This window comes from Schistocerca cancellata, chromosome 3 (genome assembly GCF_023864275.1).
Source record: "Schistocerca cancellata isolate TAMUIC-IGC-003103 chromosome 3, iqSchCanc2.1, whole genome shotgun sequence".
Lineage (NCBI taxonomy): Eukaryota > Metazoa > Arthropoda > Insecta > Orthoptera > Acrididae > Schistocerca > Schistocerca cancellata.
The window spans coordinates 378,938,665-378,964,970 of record NC_064628.1 but is presented as its reverse complement, the minus strand read 5'-3'; the positions used below and the strand labels follow the sequence as shown (position 1 = coordinate 378,964,970).

The following is a 26,306-nucleotide window of genomic DNA, read 5'->3' as shown; positions in this document are numbered from 1 at the left end:
AAAGCAACAGAACAGTTGGTAAATGATATTTTCAAAACTATTATTAAGTGTTTCTCTGAAAATGGACTCTCCCTAAATTCTGGAAAAGACACCAAATCTGTTCTGTGCAACAAATACAAATAAATGATGTAACACATGAGCAGGATTCAGTAAAGAGGGCGGAATGCTCCAAATATTTGGGTGCGCATATTGATGAAAGCTTCAACTGGAAGAAGCATATCACTGAGCTTCTCAAACAGTTAAGTTGAGCTACTCTTGCTCTTCATATAATTACTAATCTTCAAAATAATCGTATCGGTATCCTGACATATTTTGCCTATTTCCACTCAATAATGTCTTACAGAATAATTTTCTGGGGTAACTCATCATTTAGAAAGAAACTATTGATTGCAGACAAGCAAGCAGTAAGAATAATATGTGGTGTTCACAGACGTCATATAGCCACCTCTTCAAGGGGCTAATCATTTTAACTGCTCCGTCACAGTACATATATTCGATAATGAAATGGACCATAAATAATGTATCACAATTTGAGAAGAACAGTAATTTCAATACCTACAACACCAGAGGGAAAATCAACCTCTATTACATACTGTTAAAGCTGCCAGTGGCTCAGAAAGGATTTCAATATGCAGCAACAAAAATCTTCGATCATTTTCTCAATAACATAAAATGTTTTAGATACAGCGAAGCAAGTTATAAATCTGATTTAAAATCATTTCTCATGGACGACTACTTCTATTCCATTGACGAATTTCTATAAAAAAAACTGGTAGCTAGTAAAAAAGAATAAAAAATCGTAGTTGCATCAATAGGATTAAAATTAAAAATATGTTCATTTACGTTAACACTATCATGTATACATATCTTGTAAACTGTCTCGTTACATATCATTATGATAAAAAAGAATCGTTCAAAGATGTCATGCCATGCCATGCCATGAGATCAAGGAATACCACATCGATTATTCCGTAAATGGACATTGCGCACCACACAGTCATCCGTTGAGGGTGAAGAGTCGCGAAATGCGGGTTCTCATACCCCAAATGAGCCAATTTTGCTTATTCACGATCCCATTCAAATGGCCCCATCACTAAACCAAACCAAACATATGCATACTAATTCTCATCATGCCCCGTCTCCAAACGTGCAATTTGAACGTCCTAATGCAAACCGTTCAGAAGTTATGAAGATTTTATTTCATATAGCTCAGTAATTGTCCCCCTGTGTTAACGTGTGGGTGTATGTCAGTTCAGCCGGTGAGGGAAGTAGACTTCCTTGTGCTGTCTGGTAACGTAATGCCAACCTTGCTAAACTTCTCCGGTGAGGCTTGGCGAGGAGCATAGTTTCGAGTGAAAGCGCTCTCGTTTGTTTCTAAGCGAAATGTTGGTAGTGAGATCCACCCAATTCCCTTAAGTAAAGTTTTGACATCGGCCGCAGTTGGCTGGCATATCTGAACGATTCACAGGTTCTTCTCTGCGTCCGAAAGCGTTTGTCGTTCTTGTGCCTCCCCGAACCATTGGGTATCCACACCTACTCGTTTAAAAAAACGGGTCCTCAGGGAAATTACCAGTGGCTGGCGTCTTGGGAAGCTCAGTCTTGGCCGGAACGCCGATGTGATAACAATGGGTGTTCTTTCGAAAACAGTTCGGTACGTTTTGTGCTCCGGTTAGTGAGGGCAGACACTTGTCTTCAGTTACGAAACTGCCTCCTTAAATTCGCTATTTGTGCGGGAGTGTTTTTCGTTTCGAATCGTGAATTTTTTTTTTAGTAATTCTTACGATTAATGTCTGTATTTGAGTCTACCCTTTGTTTGTATCAGTATGGGTCATGTACCATCAGCACTGGTGTTTCTTTAGACTCACCGCGCCTTTATTTAGAAGTAGTGCTTTATTCAATTTGAGAACGTGACAGTACTGATGTAAATGAAATACCTGGTACAAACAAGTTGGTGATTTCGAGTAACATGCCTCGCTCAGAACCTAGTTAAAGTCTACATGATCTAAGTCGGAATTAGTCACCAACGACTAGCTTGTAATCCGGAAGTGAATTTCGTTTTTCGATCACGAGATCTGAATTTTGTTCATCGTGGACTTGAGTAGGGATTTTTACGCGGTTCAACCACCAGATGTGCGAAAAGTGAAGGTACCACGTTTAGAATGCCTTTTAACGAATTGGATTAATAATTTCACGCAACATGAACCCCAGTATGTGTAATGATTTTCAGACATTATTGAATTACGGAATTTTGTAATTTAGTGGAGAAGTTTTGACTTCGACTTAAGCCCTTTTGTAGCAAAACCATTCACTGCGGTGTGATTAAATGGTGGTGGAGGAAATTTTATTTCTTTCTTTTACTATTTTACGTGTGCCTATTTCAATATTAGTGCAAGATTATTTTCCCTTTTTGTGTGAATTTTCAGTTGTCAGGTAATCACTTCTGAGATCATTTGCGCTGGTGTTTCCTTGTACAGGAAGTAGACAAAAATATGGAAACTCCAAAAATACAACACATTACGATGCCTAATATGGTGTAGTAAAACTGTTGGAATTCAGAACAGTTTCGAATCGTCTCAGAATGGATAAATACAGGTCCTGTATGGTTTTCAAGGGAATCTTATGCCATTCTTCCTGCAAAATAGTAGCAAGTTGTGTTAACGATGGTGGAGGGAGATAGCAATCAGGCATCCTTCTCTCCATAGCAGACCACAAAGGCTCAATAATATTGATAACTGGTGACTGTGACGGTCAGGGAGATGCGACAATTCACACCCGTGTTCATAAAACCGGTCGTGGACGATACGAGATGTGTGAACAAGGGCCCCGTCTTCTTGGAACACAATATCACCACAGGGGAACAAACATTGTACCATCACATGGACCTGATCAATCAAAATGGTCACACAGTCCTCCGCAATAATGCGACCCACATGTGGACCATGGAATAGCATTATATGGCTGCCAAAAACCGTCATTTAACCCACGCCATGTTACACTCCCGTGACGTAAGTCGACCAGAGCTTGGCAACAGTGTGTAACAAGACTGATCCGCATAATTACTTTCTTCCATTACTGCATAGTCCAGATTTTATGACTTCGGGACCACGTTTTTCCGCTGAGGGTATTTGCATCAATGATGAGTGGTGCTGGAATTGCAGTTCGCCCTGCAGTTCCCTGGTTTTGGAGCTCCATTCGTGTTGTTTTGGTGCTGACATGGTTGGCGAGTGTGATATTCAGTTCTGCAGTGACTTTTGCAGTTGTCGTCCTCTTATTTTTTCTCACAAACCTCTTCAATGACCATCTGTCACTGCCACTAAACACAATGGACATGAATGGATGCAGATGATCGGACACGATGCTTACGTACGTGTCACCTGTTACTCGTATCTAGGCGTAGCAGGGGTCTCATATCACTCCAACAGCACACGCCCCACACCATTAAAGAGCTTCCACCAGCTTGAACTGTCTCCTGCTGACTTGCAGGGTCCATGGATTCATGATGTTGTCTCCACACCCGTACACGTCCATCTGCTCGATACAATTTGAAACGAGACTCGTCCGACCACGCAACACGTTTCCAGTCGTCAACAGTTATGTGTCGGTGTCGACGGGCCCAGGCGAGGTGTAAAGCTCCGTGTCGTGAAGTCATCAAAGGTACACGAGTGGGCCTTCGGCTCCGAAAGCCTATATCGAAGACGTCTCGTTGAATGGTTCGCAGACTGACACTTGTTGATGGCCCAGCATTGAAATCTGCACTTCTGTCACGTTGAATGATTCTCTTCAGTCGTCGTTGGTCCCATTTTTGCAGGATCTTATTCCGGCTGCAGTGATGTCGGAGATTTGATGTTTTACTGGATTCGTGATATTTACGCTACACTCGTGAAATGGTCGTACAGGAAAATCCCCACTTCATTGCTACCTCGGACATGCTGTGTTCCATCGCTCGCGTGCCGGCTATAACGCCACGTTCAAACTCGCTTAAATCTTGATAACCTGCCATTGCAGCAGCAGTAACATATCTAACAACTGTGTCAGACACTTGTTGTGTTATATAGGCGTTGCCGACCGCAGCGTCGTATTCTGCCTGTTTACATGTCCCTGTATTTGAATACGCATGCATATACCAGTTTCTTTGGCGGTTCAGTTTAGCTCTGGAGATTTCTGCAGTTCTCGCTCTGTGGATCCGTCTCCACATTTCAGCTTTGGAGTATGGTTTTAAGATGTGTGTTTGGACTGAAAGCGGTCACCAATAAATATGATTTGTGCGATCCAGACTGTTTTTCTACGTATAATTTTAAAGAAGAGGTTTTTAGAAGAAGCGGTAACCATAGCCAATAATTGATTTACCTCTGTAGCTCTACCCTTTAGCTGCCGAGTAGTCTAGTTCTGGGAGATGACTACGGGCCTGGGTGCGTTTCAGCGGCGCGCCAAGTACTTCATCTTCATGCGGTTCGCGGAGCGCGGCGACCTGCTGGACTTCGTGCTGAAGAACGGCGCCGTGTCGGAGGAGCAGTCGCGCATCTGGCTGCGGCAGATGGCGCTCGCCCTGCAGTACCTGCACGAGATGGACGTGGCTCACCGCGACCTCAAGTGCGAGAACGTCCTCATCAGCTCCAACTACAACTGCAAGCTCGCCGACTTCGGCTTCGCCCGCCGCATCGTCGACACGGAGGTAGGCCGACGGAGGGTCAGCAACTGCCGTGGGACCTTCTGAGCACCTGAGTCTACTGCTTGTCCAGACGTTCAGGACTAAAACTGTATGACACCACCGTCCACAAATCCCAACGATCCCTTCTGTTCCATCTCTACCACTTTACTTTCATGTAAGGGACAGAGAAACTCATCGCAAACTATATATAGACAGTGGGCAAAATAAAACTCACCCGGAAAGTACACTACTGGCCATTACAATTGCTACACCACGAAGACGACATGCTACAGACGCAAAATTTAACCGACAGGAAGAAGATACTGTGATATGCAAATGATTAGCTTTTCAGAGCATTCACACAAGGTTCGCATCGGTGGTGACACCTTCAACGTGCTAACATGAGGAACGTTTCCAACCGATTTCTCATACACAAACAGCAGTTGACCGGCGTTGCCTGATGAAAAGTTGTTGTGATGCCTCGTGTAAGGAGGACAAATGCGTACCACCACGTTTCCGACATTGATAAAGGTCGAATTGCAGCCTATCGCGATTGCGGTTTATCGTATCGCGACATTGCTGCTCGCGTTGGTCGAGATCCAATGACTGTTAGCAGTCGGCCGGAGTGGCCGAGCGGTTCTAGCCGCTATAGTCTGGAATAACGAGACCGCTACGGTTGCAGGTTTGAATCCTGCCTCGGGCATGGATATATGTGATTACCTTAAGTTAGTTAGGTTTAAGTAGTTCTAAGTTCTAGGGGACTGATGACCACAGCAGTTAAGTCCCATAGTGCTCAGAGCCATTTGAACCATTTTTGACTGTTAGCAGAATATAGAATCGGTGGGTTCAGGAGAGTAATACGGAACGCCGTGCTGGATCCCAACGGCCTCGTATCACTAGCAGTCGAGATGACAGGCATCTTATCCGCATGGCTGTAACTCATCGTGCAGCCACGTCTCGATCCCTGAGTCAACAGATGGGGACGTTTCCAAAACAACAACCATCTGCACGAACAGTTCGACGATGTTTGCAGCAGCATGGACTATCAGCTCGGAGACCAAGTTTGCGGTTGCCTTTGACGCTGCATCACAGACAGGAGCGCCTGCGATAGTGTACTCGACGACGAACCTGGGTGCACAAATGGCAAAACGTAATTTTTTCGGATGAATCCAGGTTCTGTTTACAGCATCATGATGGTCGCATCCGTGTTTGGCGACATCGTGGAGAACGCACTTTGGAAGCGTGTATTCGTCATCGCCATACTGGCGTATCATCCGGCGTGATGGTATGGAGCGTCATTGGTTACACGTCTCGGTCACCTCTTGTTCGCATTGACGGCACTTTGAACAGTGGACGTTACATTTCACATGTGTTACGATCCGTGGCTCTACCCTTCATTCGATCTCTGTGAAACCCTATATTTCAGCAGGATAATGCACGACCGCATGTCCTGTACGGGCCTTTCTGGATACAGAAAATGTTCGACTGCTGCCCTGGCCAGCACATTTTCCAGATCTCTCACCAATTGAAAACGTCTGATCAATGGTGGCCGAGCAACTGGCTCGTCACAATACGCCAGTCACTACTCTTTATGAACTGTGGTAACGTGTTGAAGCTGCATGGGCAGTTGTACCTGTACACGCCATCCAAGCTCTGTTTGACTCAATGCCCAGGCGTATTAAGGCCGTTATTACGGCCAGATGTGGTTGTTCTGTGTACTGATTTCTCAGGATCGATGCACCCAAATTGCGTGAAAATGAAATCACATGTCAGTTCTAGTATAATGTATTTGTCCAATGAATACCCCTTTATCACCTGCATTTCTTCTTGGTTTAGCAATTTTATTGGCCAGTAGTGTACTTCAGTTGCCTTAAGATAGGCAGCCCAACATACATCATCTGCACTTGGAGATGGATGGAGTATGATGGGTTGCCTGTCTCAGGGTAACTGGCAAGTGGAGGGCATGACGCTGGGAGCAGGGATTTATTTCGAACTTTGTACACCTTTTAGTGGGCCATTAAAACAATACTATGTGCAAGTAGTAAGGTGCGCTACTGTGACAATTCCGAGAAAATGGCAAGAGAAATTTTTACGCGGCTATTATGTAACTGATGTATCTGTACGTAGGTATTGCATGTTATAGTTCATGGTGGTCGAGTGATCTGCTTTCGAGCTTAGCAAGACGAACGTGTATGAGGCGACGGTTCGACTCCGGCTCACACTTATTTGCTACTGTATTTGTTTCGTCACTGGTCATATTATTTAATCTATATGACATTTGAGAAGTAATATAGTAAAAAAGAAAACCACGTGTATTTGCAATTAAGTATTTGAGTGAAGTTTCAATCTATGTTTTCCATGTCTGTAATGACAAATACTATCCTGTAACATGTGATGTCGAGGGAACATCCAACGAGTAACTGTACATTTCTCTTGTGGTCTGCCTCATTGTTACTTTCTGTATTATTGATTCTGAATAACGTCATTCCCATCATTATTTATCGAAGTTTGACTTTGGCTTTCCAAGCCTGTCTCTGGTCGTTGAAAATGTAATTACAAATAGTAACTAGCCAAATAACATATGAAATTCACCACAACTTCATGAAAATGCACATGGTTTTTTCCATATATTACCTCTCAAATGAAGACTACACGGAAAGAAGGCGTTAAGTCCAAATCTCACGAAAATGAGTCAGTGGTATCATTATGAAGTTCATCAGATGTCCTTTCAGATGGGTGAACGTAAATGAATGCGATGGTTATAGTCACGGAGTTGTAGCCAGATTAAAATATGGTACACACGGAGAAAACGGGTCAACTTCGTCCAATACACCGACAGAAAGGGTGAAGTCCAGCAAGTGCGGATTTATGAGCTGTATTGATTTTTTCTCTGCTTTTATGGAAGTCTCATTTTTGACATTGTTAAATCATTGTTGATCTTTCTTATGTATTGTCTAATCTAACACAGAGCAGATTTGACATTAACTCCTATTCTTTGTGGTGTGGTGGAACTGAATTTCGTGCCGTGATTTGTGCTAACACACAGCGGCCTTGACAATCCCTTCAGCGCATTGTGGTGTGGTATATAGAATTGAATTTCGTGTAAAATCCAACTGAGGTCGGTGTTTCAATTGGTGATGGAATATCCATAGTTAAGCTGCAGTGGTAAGTCTAGAAAAAGACAGACATATGGTAGACAATCTTAAGTATCTTAAAAGCTAAGAACAATGTCACATGAAATAGGAGATCATTGTAACTGTAAGAAGAATTGTACTGATTTGCTAACTGATACAGAGAAGTCTACATTAACATTTATTTTCAATTTGCTGAAGGACTGGAACAGAAGCTACTTTGTGTGATTATACATTTCATTATAATGTCAGAATAATGAGAGAGAATACTGGGACGATTGTCTGTTTGTCAAAAGGCCTTTATATCGCTGCATGGGATTTCAAGGAAAAGATTAGAAACTATCAGGAATTCCTTAAAAAATGAAAGCATGGCGCCAGTTGATGAACAAGGGAAACACGGAAGCCAATTTCATAAACTTTCAACAGAAACAGAGCAAAACATCTACGTTCACATCAAGTCATTTAAAGGACAGTCCAGTCATTGCAGCATAAATAAAACACACAAACTGTATTTGCCTGAAGAACTCACGATCAAGAAGATGTTCAAGATGTTTCAAGAGACATATTCCACTTGTTCCGTATCATATGAAACTTATCGTAAACTATGTAATATGAAATTTAATATCTCATTCGTTTTCCCTCAAAGTGATACATGTGATACTTGTGATAAGTTTTCTGTAACTTTCAAAGCTCTAAAGGCACAACTCACACATGCAACAGACGAAAAGGAAAGATCAGACATTCAAAGTACCATTAAGAGAGAGAAGACTGAATATGAACTGCACCGCCGTAAAGCTGATGCATTCTATCAACGTACAAGACAATCTCGACAGAGAAGCAGAAAGTTTACAAACACAGAATCGATATGTATGGATTTCCAACGAAATCTTCCATGTCCAAACATCAGTATCAACATTGTCTATTACAAGTGACAGCTTTCTCTATATCTGTATTTAACATACATCTGCTCTCAGACAGTAGTGCAGTGTTTTATGTTTATCCTGAAACCATAGGGAAGAAAGCTTCAAATGAAGTAGTTTCTTACCTGCATCATTATGTTACTTCGCTTCTGGATCCTGAGGTTAAAAATTTGGAAATCTTCTGTGATACATGTGGTAGTAAAAACAAAAACTACACCCTTTTCGGGTTCATCCATTATCTTGTCCATCATGGAAAGCGATTTGAATCAATTTGTGTAACCTTCCCAGTAAGAGGACGTAAAACAAAAGCTGAGCTCCCAAAGGACAGGAGAGACATTATTAAAGATGCACGTGCGAAACCCACTCCTTTTCATGTTGTTGAAGTTGATGGCTCCATGATACGTGACTGGACTGATTTCTTGCAACCAAGATACCGACCAAACTGTTCATTCTCATCGCGAATTATTAAGGAGATGAAGATAGAACGTCACCATCCAAGACTTATCATACATAGTGACACTTAGAACGGATCTTGGATCACATCAGTTGTTACTGCTCCTGCTGGACAAATGGAAGAGGAACCAGAAATTACAGAAGGAGAGTTTTCGTTCCCTTCACTCTGTTACGAAGGTAGGCTGGTAAGGACTTTAGTCACACTAAGTAAATGAAACTAGATCATATCAGCGTGTGAAATTGCAGGTCCTGCTTTATTATAACAAACCTATTGAGATACCATGCTAATAAGAGGTCGCATGTCCAATGTTTCAGAACTGCTACCTATCACTAAGGGAAAGTATCGTGATCTGCAAGAACTGAAGGTGTTCTGTGGCAGAGGGGCCCAAGAGTATTATACAAATATTCATATCCGGCACTGAATTTGCAAACACGTTTTGTGTTATTAGTTTGTAGCAAGAAAAACGTGAGAAATGAAGACTGGGGTTATAAAAACTGTGATTTCTGCTGATAACTGAAATTACGTCCTTTTAATTATATTTTTAATATATGTGTTATAACCATTCATTGATTGATTGTTTTAGTTGTATACCAGGTGATTTAAAGATACAAAAGTTGAGACTTGGGCTTATTAATCATTATAATTTACATGAGTTCAGTGAAACGAAAAATGGAATATTGATAAACAATATTGTTCCTAAAAGCTGATTAGACATGAACATCCTGTCCAATAATGACTAGACTTCAAAGATGAATCAGTCTCTGTCAAGGGACCTGCAAGGAAGTTTTATAGTGAAGTGTCATCCCAATATCACATTACATTTTGACTTATACAATCTAATTAGTGCATTATACAAAGAAATTAAAAATAGTCACTTAGATAAAAAGACATACAGGATCCAATTTTTAATAATATCTTTTTCCACTTTGAAGGAATTCTAAAGAAAAGGTCGTTGAATGTACTGTATAAATTAGAAAAGAATATTTCAATTATCAATGAAACTGTAACATTTTAAATTTTAAAATTGCTCTCCTGAAAAATCTATAGAATGGACTTAACCCCTTCTTTCCGTGTGGTTTTCAAATGTCATATAAATCAAATAAAGTGACCAGGCATGGAAAAATATGGATTAAAAAAATAATTGGTAGCTAGATTCCAACCGTTGCTTTGTCCACGACCCTCCTGCTAAGTGCTTACTTAACCACAATGCCTTCTTACAGCCCATACTTTTGATACATCAGTTACATAAGAGACATGTAAAACTTCTCTTGCGATTTTCTCGAACTGCCAGAGTAGTGTTCCTTACTACTTGCACATTATGTTGTTTTGATGGCCTACTAAATTTGCACAACTTTTGAAGTAAATCCATCATTCCAGCATTCTGGCCTTCCCTTGTGGAGTAAAGGGTCTTTCATTAGGAGTGACACGTTTTTTAAAATTTGATGCATAAACAAATATGAATAAAAATAGGAATGGGGAGGGTAAACTGGCTGGGATGATAAAAAAATCTTTAAAGTGGTGGGAGGTATTGAAACTCATGGGAATACTTCTTTTTTAGGCTAAGATCAGTGCCCAACCATCCAACATTGATTGAAATTGAGCTTAATGAGAAGTTAAGATGGGCAGGAACTAGAGATGTTAAAATATTGCAAGATTCTCATAACAGTACAGTAAAAAATAATGTTAGTATATTGCATCAAAATATCAGGGGATTAAAAAACAAAGTAGATGAGCTTCTTGTTTGTTTAGAATACTTAGAAACTGAGAGTGGAATAGATGTACTATGCCTGTCTGAACACCATGTAGTCACAAGTATGAAAATGGTAAAAGTAGGTGAATATAAGCTTTCAGCACATGTAAGTAGAGAAGAGTTGCCACATATGTTAAAATCTGTCATAGTGTGAAAAATTTGGAAACTGCCACATATGTTAATATCTGTCATAGTGTGAAAAATTTGGAAACTAAAATTTTTTTGCATAGAGCCACATACAGAAGCATGTGCATGTGAGCTTAAACTAAATAATGGCACTTTTATAATTGTAGCTGTGTATAGGTCCCCATTGGGAAATTTTCCACTATTTTTGAAAAATTTGGATTCTTTGTTGTGCTATCTGTCAGACAAAGGAATGCAAATTAGTGTTTGTGGGGATTTCAATGTAGATTTTCTGAAAGAATCCGATAGAAAACTTGACCTTGAAGTATTACTTGGTTTTTTCAATTTGATGTCAGTTATTAATTTTCCTACTCGGGTGTTACAGGAGAGCTGCACACTGATAGATAATGTTTTCATACACCAACATAAATTTTATCAAATAAAAGCTTTTCCTGTTAAGAATGGTCTGTCTCATCATGATGCACAGCTTGTTACAGTATATGATACAGCTCAATACAGTAATGCAGAACAGCCCTCCAAAATAGTGCATTCAATTAACAATTTAACTATTGAAAATTGTAGGGAAAACTTGCAACAGTTAGACCGGGATGAGGTGTACAGGGAACCTGATGCCAATTTAAAATTTAACCTATTTAATGATACCTTTGTGAGTATATTTGAAAACAGTTTCCCTAAGAAAACAGTGAAACATAATTGGAAGAAACCATGTATAAAGCCATGGCTTACTAAAGGGATAAAAATATCTTGTAAACAGAAAAGGGAAATGTATCTTATAATTAGGAGGAGTAATGATCCTAAAACAGTGAAACATTATAAAAACTACTGCATTGTATTAAGAAAAGTTATTAAAAAGTACAGAAGTATGTTCAGTAGGTCTGAGATTAGCACATCTGATAATAAAATTAAAACAATTTGGAATATTGTTGAAAGGAAACAGGGCAACTGAGAGCACAGAAAGACTGTATTTCTATAAAAACTCAATGAAATATTTGTTAAGGAGCCAGAAATAGAAAACATTTTTAACAACAATTTTTAAGTGTTGTACAGAAAATAGGATCCAGCTATTTATTAGAAAATGTAAGCAGGATATGGAAGAGGCAATACCTACGCAATTTGATAAAACTGAAATTCAACCCACCTGTCCTACTGAAATCAGGAAAACAATAAATTCACTCAAAAGTAAAAGCTCACACAGAATTGATGCCATTTTCAACAGAGTACTAAAAGCCTGATCCCAAAACATAAGTAGGATTCTCAGCCACATATGTAGTAGCTCAATGAAACAGGGCATTTTTCCAGATAGATTGAAACATGCTATTGTTAAACCATTGCCAAAAAAGGGGATAGATCAGATGCTAACAACTACCACCCAATCTCACTTCTAACAGCTTTAACCAAAATTCTTGAAAAAAGTAATGAATTCAAGAGTACCATCACATATTTACAAAAATGAAGTACTAACAAAATGTGAGTTTGGTTTTCAGAAAGGCTTTTCAACAGAAAATGCTATATGATTTCACTGGTCAAATATTAAAAGCATTGAATAACTGAACGAACATCACTCAGTGGGATATTTTGTGATCTCTCAAAGGCTTTTGATTGTGTAAATCACGAAATTCTTCAGTATTGTGGTATGAGTGGGACAGTGCACAAATGGTTTATTTCATATTTAACTAGAAGAATGAGGAAGGTTGAAATTAACAGTACAGATAGTCTGCAAAAATCAGTAGAGTCTTCTAATTGGGAAGGTACCAAGAATGGTGTCCCACAGGGTTCAGTCTTGTGTCCCTCATTGTTCTTAATATATGTTAATGACTTGCCACTCTATATTCATGAAGGTGCAAAGCTAGTTCTTTTTTCTGATGACACAAGTGTAGTAATCACACCCAACAAGCAAGAATCAGCTGAGGAAATTGTAAATAATGTCTTTCAGAAAATTATTAAATTATTTTCTGCAAATGGACTCTCACTAAATTTTGAGAAAACACTGTTTATACAATTTGTGCAGTAAATGGCATAACACCATTGATAAATATATACTATGAACAGAAGTCTGTTGCTAAGACAGAGTATTCAAAATTTTTGGGTATATGCATTGATGAGAAATTTACTATGAAGAAACACATCGATGATCTGCTGAAACGGTTAGGTTCAGCTACTTATGCAGTTAGGGTCAATGCAAATTTTGGTGATAAACATATCAGTAAATTAGCCTACTATGCATATTTTCATTCATTGCTTTCATATGGCATCATGTTTTGTGGTAATTCGTCATTAAGAAAGAATTTATTCATTGCACAAGTCGTCTAATCAGAATAATAGCTGGAGCCCACCCAAGATCACCTTGCAGAAATTTATTTAAGGAACTCGGGATATTCACAGTACCTTCGCAATACATATATTCACTTATGAAATTTTTCATTAATAACCCAGTGAAGTGCATACCTACAACACTAGGAGAAAAGGTGAACTTCACTATTCTGGATTAAATCTCACTTTGGCAAAGAAAGGGGTGAATTACGCTGCCACAAAAATCTTTGGTTATTTGACAAATAGCGTTAAAAGTCTGAATGACAGCCAACCAACATTTAAAAACAAATTAAAAGAATTTCTGAATGACAACTCCTTCTACTCAATAGATGAATTTTTAGATATGAAGTAGTAATTAAAAAATTAATTAATTACTTTGTGTAAAGAAAACTTATGGTAAAGTGACACGTTCCACATCATTACGAAATGTTGCATTCATGATCTATGGAACAAGGATTAATGTATGTATGTACCATTCAACATATCACAGTAAATTGTGCTTTATTTTGAAGCTCAGACATTGCAGTTACGTTATGAACACAACACTGTTGAAAGTCCATCACGGCTTTGAACACACTGACGCACATGATGGCTCCAATTGTCAATAACTCTGTCCGACATTAATGGCCTTATGTCTGCGATTGCCTGACGAATGTTTTTCTCCAAATGTTCCGCAGTTTGTGTCTTGTCAACATAGACCTGGACTTTGATTTAAAGCCAAAGAAAAAAATCCGTGGGTGTTAAATCAATTGAGCTGCCATTTTGGTAAAATGTCCACACACTCCGTCACTCGGAGGTGCGTTAATATGACACGTCCAGTGCCATATAACACAGACGTGGCTTTACGATAGCAAGTACCAAATTTAAAAAAAGGAACACTTAACTCCACTGAGGTGTGAAGGAGCCGCGACTTCCAGGATTCCAAACCGGGCTGTTATTACCTCCAATCCATACAGGCGGCCTTCGAAGTGCCGTAAAATTTAAGCTCGCCGAGTAGGCCGGGAACGTAGCGACCAGGTTGCTCGCGGCGTTCACTGCTCTTCCCGCGATTTGCCGCTACCAGTCCTTAATCCAGCTGACAAGGCTTGCCTCCGACCGAGTCGCGGCTTCTCGAGGCCCGTACCGGACAGCAGGAGTCCCTTCAAAACCAACAACTTGCGAGACACGTGCCCTACAGCTAACTACAGTAGAGCCCGCCAAATACCAACAACACACGTCTCGACCGAAGACCCTAGTTCTCGACATATGGTCAGGGTCGATATTGGCATCCCAAGTAGTTAGTGGTGCCAGCGGAATGCCATGCCCGACAAAATTAAAGCCGCCACGGCTCAAGCGTTTTAGACATCCCTCTTGAAGACGCATCAACGTTAGATTCCATGTTCGGTTGCTCCGTTTTCTCTAGGGTGCAGATTCCATTGGCTCGAGAATTTAACGTCTATGATGACATTACGTATGACACACAGCGCACTAGCTTGTACGACTGGTGGGTATAAATCATCACTGCTCTGCAATTCACTCCAAAGTGATTATCAGAGTCTTCACAGAATCACTTTCACATTATTTCTCGACTGTCCGTTTCTCTAACAATGCGTGGGACAAATTAACACTTAAATCTGTCGATGCGAACCCTAATTTCTCGTATTTTATTATGATGATCTCTTCTCCCTATGTAAGTGGGCGTCAAAAAAATATTTCCAGATTCGGAGGAGAGAGTTGGAAGATGAAATTTCGTGGAAAGATCTCGCCGCAACGAAATACGGCTTTGTTTCAGTGATGCCGCGCTGGTTCACATACCATATTCGTGACACACTTGTCCTCATTTCTAAAAAAAAAAAAAAAAAAAGAAAATGTCTTGCCCTTCTTTGAACTTTTTGGATGTTCTCCGTCAATCCTGTCCTTGTAAGGATCCCACTCCGCGCAGCAATACTCTACCACTGTGTCTTCTAAATCTTTTAAGAACAACAGAAGACATATAACAATTCCTTGGAGACGTCAAATATCACTTCTACATCTACATCTACATCCATACTCTGCAGCCATCTCACGGTATGTGACGGAGGGTACTATGAGTACCTCTATCGGTTCTCCCTTCTATTCCAGTCTCGTGTTGTTCGTGGAAAGAAAGATTGTCGGTATGCTTCTGTGTGGGCTCTAATCTCTGTGACTTTATCCTCATGGTCTCTTCGCGAGATACACGTAGGAGGGAGCAATATACTGCTTGATTCCTCGGTGAAGGTATGTTCTCGAAACTTCAACAAAAGCCCGAAACCGATCTACTGAGCGACTCTCTTGCAGAGTCTTCCACTGGAGTTTATCTATCATCTGCGTAACGCTTTCGCGATTACTAAATGATCCTGTAACGAAGCGCGCTGCTCTCCGTTGGATCTTCTCCATCTCTTCTATCAACCCTATCTGGTACGGATCCCACACCGGTGAGCAGTATTCAAGCAGTGGGCGAACAAGTGTACTGTAACCTTCATCCTTTGTTTTCGGACTTCATTTCCTTAGGATTCTTCCAATCAATCTCAGTCTGGCATCTGCTTTACCGACGATTAATTTTATATGGTCATTCCGTTTTAAATCACTCCTAATGCCTACTCCCAGGTAATTTATGGAATTAACTGCTTCCAGTTGCTGCCCTGCTATACTGTAGCTAAATGATAAAGGATCTTTCTTTCTATGTGTTCGCAGCACATTACGCTTGTCTACATTGAGATTCAATGCCATTCCACCATGCGTCAATTCGTTGCAGATCCTCCTGCATTTCAGTACAATTTTCCATTGTTACAACCTCTAGATATACTACATCATCATCCGCAAAAAGCCTCAGTGAACTTCCGATGTTATCCACAAGGTCATTTATGTATATTGTGAATAGCAACGGTCCTACGACAATCCCCTGCGGCACACCTGAAATCACTCTTACTTCGGAAGACTTCTCTCCATTCAGAATGACATGCTGCGTTCTGTTATCTAGGAACTATTCAATACAATCACACAATTGGTCTGATAGTCCATATGCTCTTACATTGTTCATTAAACGACTGTGGGCAACTGTATCGAACGCCTTGCGGAAATCAAGAAACACACCATCTACCTGGGAACCCGTGTCTATGGCCCTCTGAGTCTCATGGACGAATAGCACGAGCTGGGTTTCACACGATCGTCTTTTCCGAAACCCATGCTGATTCCTGCAGAGTAGATTTCTAGTCTCCAGTAAAGCCGTTATACTCGAACATAATACGTTTTCCAAAATTCTACAACTGATCAACGTTAGAGATATGGGTCTATAGTTCTGCACATCTGTTCGACGTCCCTTCTTGAAAACGGGGGTGGCCTGTGCCCTTTTCCAATCCTTTGGAATGCTACGCTCTTCTAGAGACCTACGATACACCACTGCAAGAAGGGGGGCAAGTTCCTTCGCGTACTCTGTGTAAAATCGAACTGGTATCCCATCAGGTCCAGAGGCCTTTCCTCTTTTGAGCGATTTTAATTGTTTCTCTATCCCTCTGTCGTCTATTTCGATATCTACCATTTTGTCATCTGTGCGACAGTCTAGAGAGGGAACTACAGCGCAGTCTTCCTCTGTGAAACAGCTTTGGAAAAAGACACTTAGTATTTCGGCCTTTACTCTGTCATCCTCTGTTTCAGTACCATTTTGGTCACAGAGTGTCTGGACATTTTGCTTTGATCCACCTACCGCTTTGACATAAGACCAAAATTTCTTAGGATTTTCTGTCAAGTCAGTACATAGAACTTTACTTTCGAATTCATTGAATGCCTCTCCCATAGCCCTCCTCACGCTACATTTCTCCTCGCGTAATTTTTGTTTGTCTGCAAAGCTTTGGCAAGGTTTATGTTTGCTGTGAAGTTCCCTTTGCTTCCGCAGCAGTTTTCTAACTCGGTTGTTGTACCACGGTGGCTCTTTTCCATCTCTTACGATCTAGCTTGGCACATACTCATCTAATGCATATTGTACGATGGTTTTGAACTTTGTCCTCTTCAGTTTCAATCGATGACTTCTCATCCATTACTGCTAAAAGTGACCTTTTTGACAGGAAATCACGAATGCTGTCGTACAACTGAGACGATTTTCGGTAGGCACGCAATTTGGATACAAGCTGCTTGTCAATAACGGTTCCAAAAACCTTACGGAAATCTAGAAATACGGAATCATCATCAGACCACTATCTTAAGCGCCCATTATTTCGTGCGTGTAAATGCCTCTTTCTGTTTCACAAGAACGATGTTTTCTGAATCTGTGCTGATATATCGTTTCGTTCGAGGTATTTCATAGCGTTCAAACACAGCATATGTTCGAGAATCTTACTGCAAAGTAATGTCAGTGAAAAGTGTCCTTAAGGGAAATGACATTGTGACGGTCAAAAAATTCTAATTTTTGTATTACAGAATTCGAATGTATATACATTGAAGAATTATTCCAAAAATATTATGCGCGAACTCCAAAAAGTAACGATTCTGTGAGCGTTTGATGCGTGCACAACACGCAACGCCATTGCCACAAGTCGTTATCTATGCAATCACCAATGTTTATGTCGATTTGAGTAAACCTGATTTGCGTTGTTTGGCAGGCATTAATTAAAACGTGAACGAAAGTTTCAATAGTCTCATTAGGAGATACGCTCCAATAATAACATCCACCCGAGGTGAAATTCTCAACGTTGCTTCAAATTTGGCCGTATGTCTATTCAATGTAAGGCATACTGCAATAGTGCACGTGGCAAATGCCCTTCAAATCAAAACCGGCGATGAAATGCTCCGATTCCGTGAAGGTAGAGACGCCAGCGGCGCTGCGTTCAGCAACGAAAAGGGCTTCGAGGACGAAAATGAGGGCTTATCGGGTCAAAATAGCAGAAAGCGGCGATCCGCTATCCGCTGCGATACTTATTATGGACGAGGCATCGACGATATCCCGTAAATTTCAAGCTTTGCTCCTTTTTTGTGTGATAAATACCTGTCAAACTTTAAACGGTATTTCTCAGAAGCATGTTTTTCGGCATGGTTGTCGTCCTCACGATACAATTCTCATCCGATTTTAATGACTTTTGGGCTCCCTTGAAGCAAATTGAACTCTCTTCAGTTCTTGGTAGCCGATTATTTTAATGTTGATATTTACTATTTTTTTCGGCCGAAGAAGAGGGGTCAAAAAATGGCCATTTTTTTCCAAATAACTATAATTTCGCATTTTTTGGCAGATCTCTATGATGAACTAAAATTACATCTGTAAGGACCAGGGTGATACGTTAATTACATGTTTCACACAACCATAACAGGAGTTACAGCGACAAAAGTCCAACAACCTCCTTTCAGAGCTGCCTCGGGAAAATCACAATCACACAGTTAAGATATTAATATTTTTCAATAAAAAATACCAATAAACACTTCAATGTATGCTTTATTCATTTCAGCCAACCCCATTTGTCTACTACATTCCAGTATGGAGAGAAAAAAATACCTGAATTTGAGCAATATTTTCGTCCATCACCCCGTCGAACCCCCTTAATCAGCTTCTACATCTACATCTTCATCATATCCCGCAAGCCACCTAATGGTGTGTGGCGGAGGGTACTTTCGGTACCACTATCTGATCCCTCCAACCCTGTTCCACTCGAGAATATTACGTGGGAAGAATGATTGTCGGTAACCCTCTGTATTGCCTCTAATTTCTCGAATTTTCACCTCGTGGTCAATAGGCGAGATGTATGTGGGAGAAATTAATATGTTGTCTGACTCCTCCTGAAATGAGCTGTCCCGAAATATCAGTAGTAAATCTCTCCGTGATGCACAACGTCTCTCTTGTAACGTCTGCCAGTGGAGTTTGTTTAGCAGCTCCGTAACGCTCTCTCGCCAGCTAAACGATCCCGTGACGAAATGCGCCGTTCTTCATTGGATCTTCTCTATCTCCTCTATCAGTCCTACCTGATAGGTATCCTAGATAGATGAACAATACTCAAGAATCGGGCGAAAAAACACCTTATAAGCCACTTCCTTCGTGGCTGAGTTACATTTTCTTAAGATTCTTTCGATGAATCTGAGTTTTGTGTCTGCTTTTCCCACTATCTGTTTTATATGGTCATTCCACTTAAGTCGCTCTGGATAGTCACGCCTAGATATTTTATGGCAGACGCTGTCTCCACCTGTTTGTCATCAGTAGTGTAGCTGTACAGTAGTGGATTTCTTTTCCTATATCGCCAAATGTTACATTTATTTACGTTCAGTGTCAACTGCCATAGTCTTCACCATTCATCATTTCTCTGCAGGTCGTTCTGCAAATTCTTACTATCTTCTGGCGTTGCTACTTTGTTATATACAACTGCATCATCTGCGAATAGCCTTAGAGAACATCCGACGCATTCTACTAGATCATTTATCTACATCTTCAACAGCAACGGTCATATCACACTTCCCTGTGGTACTCCGGATATTTTGTATAAATCTGTCGATTTAGTTCCGTTAAGAGCGACGTGTTGAATTCTATGTGCAAGTAAGTCTTGAATCGAATCGCAGGTCTGCTCCGATACTTCGTAAGCTCGTATTTTTTTTTTATTAAACGGCAATGCGGGACGGTGTCAAATGCCTTACTGAAATCAAGGAAGACAGCATCAACCTGAGCACCCTTGTCCACTGCGCTGTGGATGTCATGGAGGAACAGAGCGAGCTGGGTTTCGCAGGATCTATGTTTGTGGAATCCGTTTTACTTTTTATAGAGGAGCTGTTCATTTTCCAAGAACGTCATAATTCTTGAGCATAAAACATGTTCCATAATTCTAGAACAGATTGACGTCAACGACATAAGTCTACAATTGTGTGGATCTGTCTTACGGCCATTCTTAAAAACGGGAATGACCTGCGCTTTTTTCCAGTCGTTAGATTCCTTTCGTTGCTCAAGCGATCTATGATAAATTACTGCTAGAAGTGGAGCAAGTTCTTTCGCTTAATATTTATAGAATCTTATATGTATCTCATCCAATCCTGAAGCCTTCCCACTACTAAGCGATTGTAGCTGCTTTTCAATTCCGCGATCGGTTATATCAATATCTGCCATTTCGACGTTCGCACGACGATTGAAAGGAGGGACAGTGTTACGATCTTACGCGGTGAAACAACTTCGGAAGAACGAATTCAGTATTTCGACCTTCTCTCTGTTATCTCCCGTTTCCGTGCCGGTGTGGTCGCTGAGAGAATGAATAGATGATTTTGACCCACGTACTAATTTTACATACGACCAAAATCTCTTAGGATTTTTACTCAGGTCGGTTGAGAACGTCTTACTTTCGAAAACATTGAACCCGTCTGTCATTGCTCTCCTTACGCTCATTTTCGCTTCGTCTAGCTTTTGTTTGCCAGCTAGGTTTTTACTTCTCTTGAATCTGAGATGAAGTGCTCTTTGTTTACGTAGCGCTTTTCTAACACGCCTATTAAATAATGGTGGATCTTACCCATCCCTTAAAACCTTACTCGGAACATACTTGTCTAGGGCATATTGAACGATACATTTGAATTTTTTCCATTTGTTCTCCACATCTTCGTCCTCAGCACCGAATATTTTATGCTGGCCGACCGCGGTGGCCACGCGGTTCTAGGCGCTGCAGTCCGGAACCGCGCGACTGCTACGGTCGCAGGTTCGAATCCTGCCTCGGGCATGGATGTGTGTGATGTCCTTAGTGTTGTGGGTTGGCAGGAGAGCCAACACCGGTTTACTAGAGGAAGCCGAAAGGCACGCGTTATAGCTCACGCAGGCTGGAGTGAGGTCTGCAACAGGTCAAGGAAATTAGACTTTAGAAAAAACGGACGTAGCTGGTGGAATATTTAACTTTAATCCATAAATGGTGAACATCGCTCTTGACGGTACGTATATTACAGCATCAATAGTAACTGGTAATGGCGCCTTGCTAGGTCGTAGCAAATGACGTAGCTGAAGGCTATGCTAACTATCGTCTCGGCAAATGAGAGCGTATTTTGTCAGTGAACCATCGCTAGCAAAGTCGGTTGTACAACTGGGGCGAGTGTTAGGAAGTCTCTCTAGACCTGCCGTGTGGCGGCGCTCGGTCTGCAATCACTGATAGTGGCGACACGCGGGTCCGACGTATACTAACGGACCGCGGCCGATTTAAAGGCTACCATCTAGCAAGTGTGGTGTCTGGCGGTGACACCACACTTAGGTTAGTTAGGTTTAAGTAGTTCTAAGTTCTAGGGGACTGATGACCTCAGATGTTAAGTCCCATAGTGCTCAGAGCCATTTCATATTTTATGCTGACTGCTGAGATATTCTGAAATTTGTATCCTGTCACGCTTGCTGAGCAAATATATTTTCCCATCTTTCTTAACAATCCTTGGAGGACCTGTCGTCATAGATGCTGTCACAGCCTTATGATCACTGATACCTTCCTCTACGGTAACTGATTCGATAAGTTCAGGTCCGTTTGTTGCCATGAGGTCTAGGACGTTACCCTCACGAGTTTTTTCTCTATCTGCTCTAGGTAATTTCCGGACTAGACATCCAGAATGCCACATAATTCCCTGTCTGTGGCACCACTTTTGATGGCATAACACTCCCAATCTATACCTGGCAAGTTGAAGTCACCCCCCATTACAACGGCTTGATCAGGAAAAATACTGATGATATTCTGGAAGCTCTGCTTGAAGTGCTCTACAACTACAGATCCTGCCCCAGGTGGTCTATAAAAGCATCCGATCACCATTTTCGACCGATCTTTGATACTCAGTTCCCCCCAGATTAATTCACATTCAGTATCCGTGATAACCTCGCTAGGTTTTATCGAATATTTTACTGCAATAAACATGTCGCAATCACTGGCGACTAACCTATCCTTACTATAAACATTCCAGTTTGAACTTAGGATTTAGTTGTCATTGACGTCTGGCTTCAACCAGCTTTCTTTTCCCAATAGTATCTGTGCATTATAACTTCAATAAGCGATACTCATTCTGAGACCTTACCTTGGATGCTCCTGCAGTTTACTAATATCATATTAATCTTTTCTATCTCTGATCTGTGAGGACAAAGATTCTCTGAGGTCACTGTGGCTGATTTAACAAGAAAATCGTGTTTGCTCCCAAGGGAGCTTCTGCTTCGTCTCTTGTGTACTGGTGTGCCTGTGCAACTTTCCCGTTCTTAGATACAGATCTTTCGCCGAGCGAGCTGTTGCAGATCATTGTTAAATATGAAGGTAATACAGCAGAATACTCCGAAAGGCACGCATTTGGTATACGTTCTGGACAGGAAGACTAGCCTTTATTAGGTAACGTAAGTTGCTTCGCTAGACCTAGGGTATCTACTTCAACACTAGGTGATCAAAAGTGTCCGGACACCTCGCTGAAAATGACTTACAAGTGCGTGGCACCCTCCACCGGTAATACTGGAATTCAATATGGTGTTGGCCCACCCTTAGCTTTGATGACAGCTTCCACTCTCGCAGGCATACGTTCAATCAGGTGCTGGAAGGTTTCTTGGGGAATGGCAGCCCATTTTTCACGGAGTGCTGCACTGAGGAGAGGTATCGACGTCAGTGGGTGAAGTCTGGCACGAAGTCGGCGTTACAAAACATCAAAAAGGTGTTCTATAGGATTCACGTCAGGACTCGGTGCAGGCCAGTCCGTAACAGGGATGTTATTGTCGTGTAACCACTCCGCCACAGGCCGTGCATTATGAACAGATGCTTGATCGTGTTGAAAGGTGCAGTCACCATCCCCGAATTGCTCATCAACAGTGGGAAGCAAGAAGATGGTTAAAACATCAATGCCGGCCGAAGTGGCCGTGCGGTTAAAGGCGCTGCAGTCTGGAACCGCGAGACCGCTACGGTCGCAGGTTCGAATCCTGCCTCGGGCATGGATGTTTTTGATGTCCTTAGGTTAGTTAGGTTTAACTAGTTCTAAGTTCTAGGGGACTAATGACCTCAGCAGTTGAGTCCCATAGTGCTCAGAGCCATTTGAACCAAAACATCAATGTAGGTCTGCGCTGTGATAGCATCACGCAAAGCAACAAGAGGTGCAAGCTTCCTCCATGAAAAACTCGACCACACATAACACCACTGTCTCCGAATTTTACTGTTGACACTACACACACTGGCAGATGACGTTCACCGGGCATTCGCCATACCCACACACTGCAATCGGATCTCCACACTATGTACCGTGGTTCGTCACTCCACACAATGTTTTTCCACTGTTTAATCGTCCAATGTTTACGCTCCTTACACCAAGCGAGGCGTCGTTTGGCATTTACCGGCATGATGTGTGGCTTATGAGCAGCCGCTCAACCATAAAATCCAAGTTTTCTCACCTCCCGCCTAACTGTCATAGTACTTGCAGTGGATCCTGATGCAGTCTGGAATTCCTGTGTGGTGGTCTGGATAGATGTCTGCCCATTACACATTACGACCCTCTCCAACTGTCGGCGGTCTCTGCCAGTCAATAGACGAGGTCGTTCTGTACGCTTTTGTGCTATACGTAGCCCTTCACGTTTCCATTTCACTATCACATCGAAAACAGTGGACCTAGGAATGTTTAGGAGTGTGGAGATCTCGCGTACAGACGTATGACACAAGTGATATCCAATCACCTGACCACGTTCGAAGTGCGTGAGTTCCGCGGAGCGCCCCATTCTGCTCTCTCACGATGACTAATGACTACTGAGGTCGCTGTTATGGAGTAACTGGCAGTAAGTGGCAGCACAATGCACCTAATATGAAAAACGTATGTTTTTTGGGGTGTCCGGATACTTTTGTTCACATAGTGTGTGTTACTTGTACTTGTGCTAGCGTCCGTTATTGATTTGACTTCTGAAATACTTACTGCATCTCCTTTGGTGAAGGAATTTCGGAAACCGTGTTTAGTAACCCATTTTAGTAGTGCTGTCATCGTTAACTTTACCACTGCTATCATACAGTGAAGCTATTGACTGTGTGTTGCCGTTTATGTACTTCACGTGCTCTTTGGAGCTTCTGCCAGATTTCGAGATAGCGTTTCATTGAGCAAGCTGTTAAAAGCAGCTAGCATTGTTTAAGATCGCCCTTTCAACTTTCTATGAAACATCACCAGCCTTGGAGCTTTTATGTTTTTTTCATAATCTGACATGCTTTCCAATGCTTCTATCACAGTGTCCTGATCTATTTTGTGTACCATGGAGGATCCGTTCCGTCACTCATTAATTTGCTTGGTACGAATCTCTCATTTGCCGTCAACATTACGAGTCCCCAAAAAAGACATAATTATTTTGTAAAAGATTTATACTTTCAAATTGTTTACAAAACAACCTTATCCCTTTCAAAATACTCTCCATTACAACTAATACATTTGTCCCAACGGGGCTTCCACTGTTCGAAATATTTTTTGTAGTCATCAGTCATCATTAGAAATGGCTGACAGCTCCTCCCTCGTTTTTGTCTTGACTTCTTCAATGTCGTCAAATCGGTGTTCTTTCATGGCCCTTTTCATGCGTGTAAATAAGAAAAAGTTACACGGAACCATGTCAGCATATCAGACAAATAAGGTGCGTGGGGCAGCGAAACCATAACATCTTTGTCCAAAAACTGTCTAACAGATACGGCTTTGTGTTCTGGTGCGTTGTCGTGGTGGTAGAACCAACCTCCTGCCTGCCGTAAATGCCCGCATCTCGTGGTCGTGCGGTAGCGTTCGCGCTTCCCACGCCCGGCTTCCCGGGTTCGATTCCCGGCGGGGTCGGGGATTTTCTCTGCCTCGTGATGGCTGGGTGTTGTGTGCTGTCCTTAGGTTAGTTAGGTTTAAGTAGTTCTAAGTTCTAGGGGACTGATGACCATAGACGTTAAGTCCCATAGTGCTCAGAGCCATTTGAACCATTTGAACCTGCCGTAAATCGGGTCTTTTCTTACGAATGCCGTTGCGCAATCTTCTTAAAATTTCCAGATAAAAGGTTTGATTGACGGTCTCACCTGGGGAAAAAACTCTGAATGAACTACGATCTTGGCACCAAAAAAGCAAATCAACATTGGGTCGATGTTTGATTTGGTCTGACGACAGTTTTTTGGGCGGGGTGACGATGACGTCTTCCATTGTATTGACTGTTGGTTTGTTCCTGGGTCGTAACCATAGCACCGTGACTCATCACCAGTAATGACCTTTGACAGAAAATCTGGATCCGTTTCAAGCTGCTGTTTGAAAGCACGACATGCTTCAACTTGACGTTCCTCTTGATTGTTAATCAGAACCCGAGAAACAAACTTGACACCAACCCTTTTCATTCCCATATCTTCCGTCAAAATTCACTGAACCGTGCTCCAAGGTAACCCACTGATCTGTGGTAGTTGATCAATTGTCCATCGACGAATGGGAGCAGAAGCTCTCGAATTTTATCAATATTTTCGCCGATTCGGGTTGTTGGTGAAAGTCCAGAACGAAGTCTGTCACCAGTCGGCATGTCGCCATTTTTAAGTAGAGCAAACCAGTCGTACACTTGACTTTTTCCAATAGCGTCTTCTTGGTAAGCTGTTTACAACAACAAAACAGTTTCAGCAGCATTTTTACCCTGTAAAAAAAAATTCACAGTTGTAAGTTGTTCACTCAAACTTGCCACCACAAAAACCGGAAGAAGAACAAAACAGCGCTAGCAAATAGAGTCATTTCAGATGAACAGGACTAGCCAGGGCCGGCCTCGGTGGCCGTGCGGTTCTGGCGCTGCAGTCCGGAACCGCGGGACTGCTACGGTCGCAGGTTCGAATCCTGCCTCGGGCATGGGTGTGTGTGATGTCCTTAGGTTCGTTAGGTTTAAGTAGTTCTAAGTTCTAGGGGACTTATGACCTAAGATGTTGAGTCCTATTGTACTCAGAGCCATTTGAACCATTTTTGACTAGCCAGGACGACAACACAGGCGGCACTGAACTGGCAATGAGTTACGCTATACACGCATACCGACAAAAATGCATACTACACA

General features: G+C 41.6%; 1 protein-coding gene across 1 annotated transcript in view; it reads left to right on the top strand.

Annotated features, from left to right (window-relative positions):
- Nucleotides 1-26,306, top strand: part of LOC126176314 (testis-specific serine/threonine-protein kinase 1-like) — a 104,021-nt gene that overhangs the window by 37,849 nt on the left and 39,866 nt on the right. Inside the window, exon 2 of the mRNA XM_049923465.1 lies at nucleotides 4,421-4,672. Coding sequence (XP_049779422.1) covers nucleotides 4,421-4,672 — 252 coding nt within the window. The remainder of the gene's footprint in view (nucleotides 1-4,420; nucleotides 4,673-26,306) is intronic.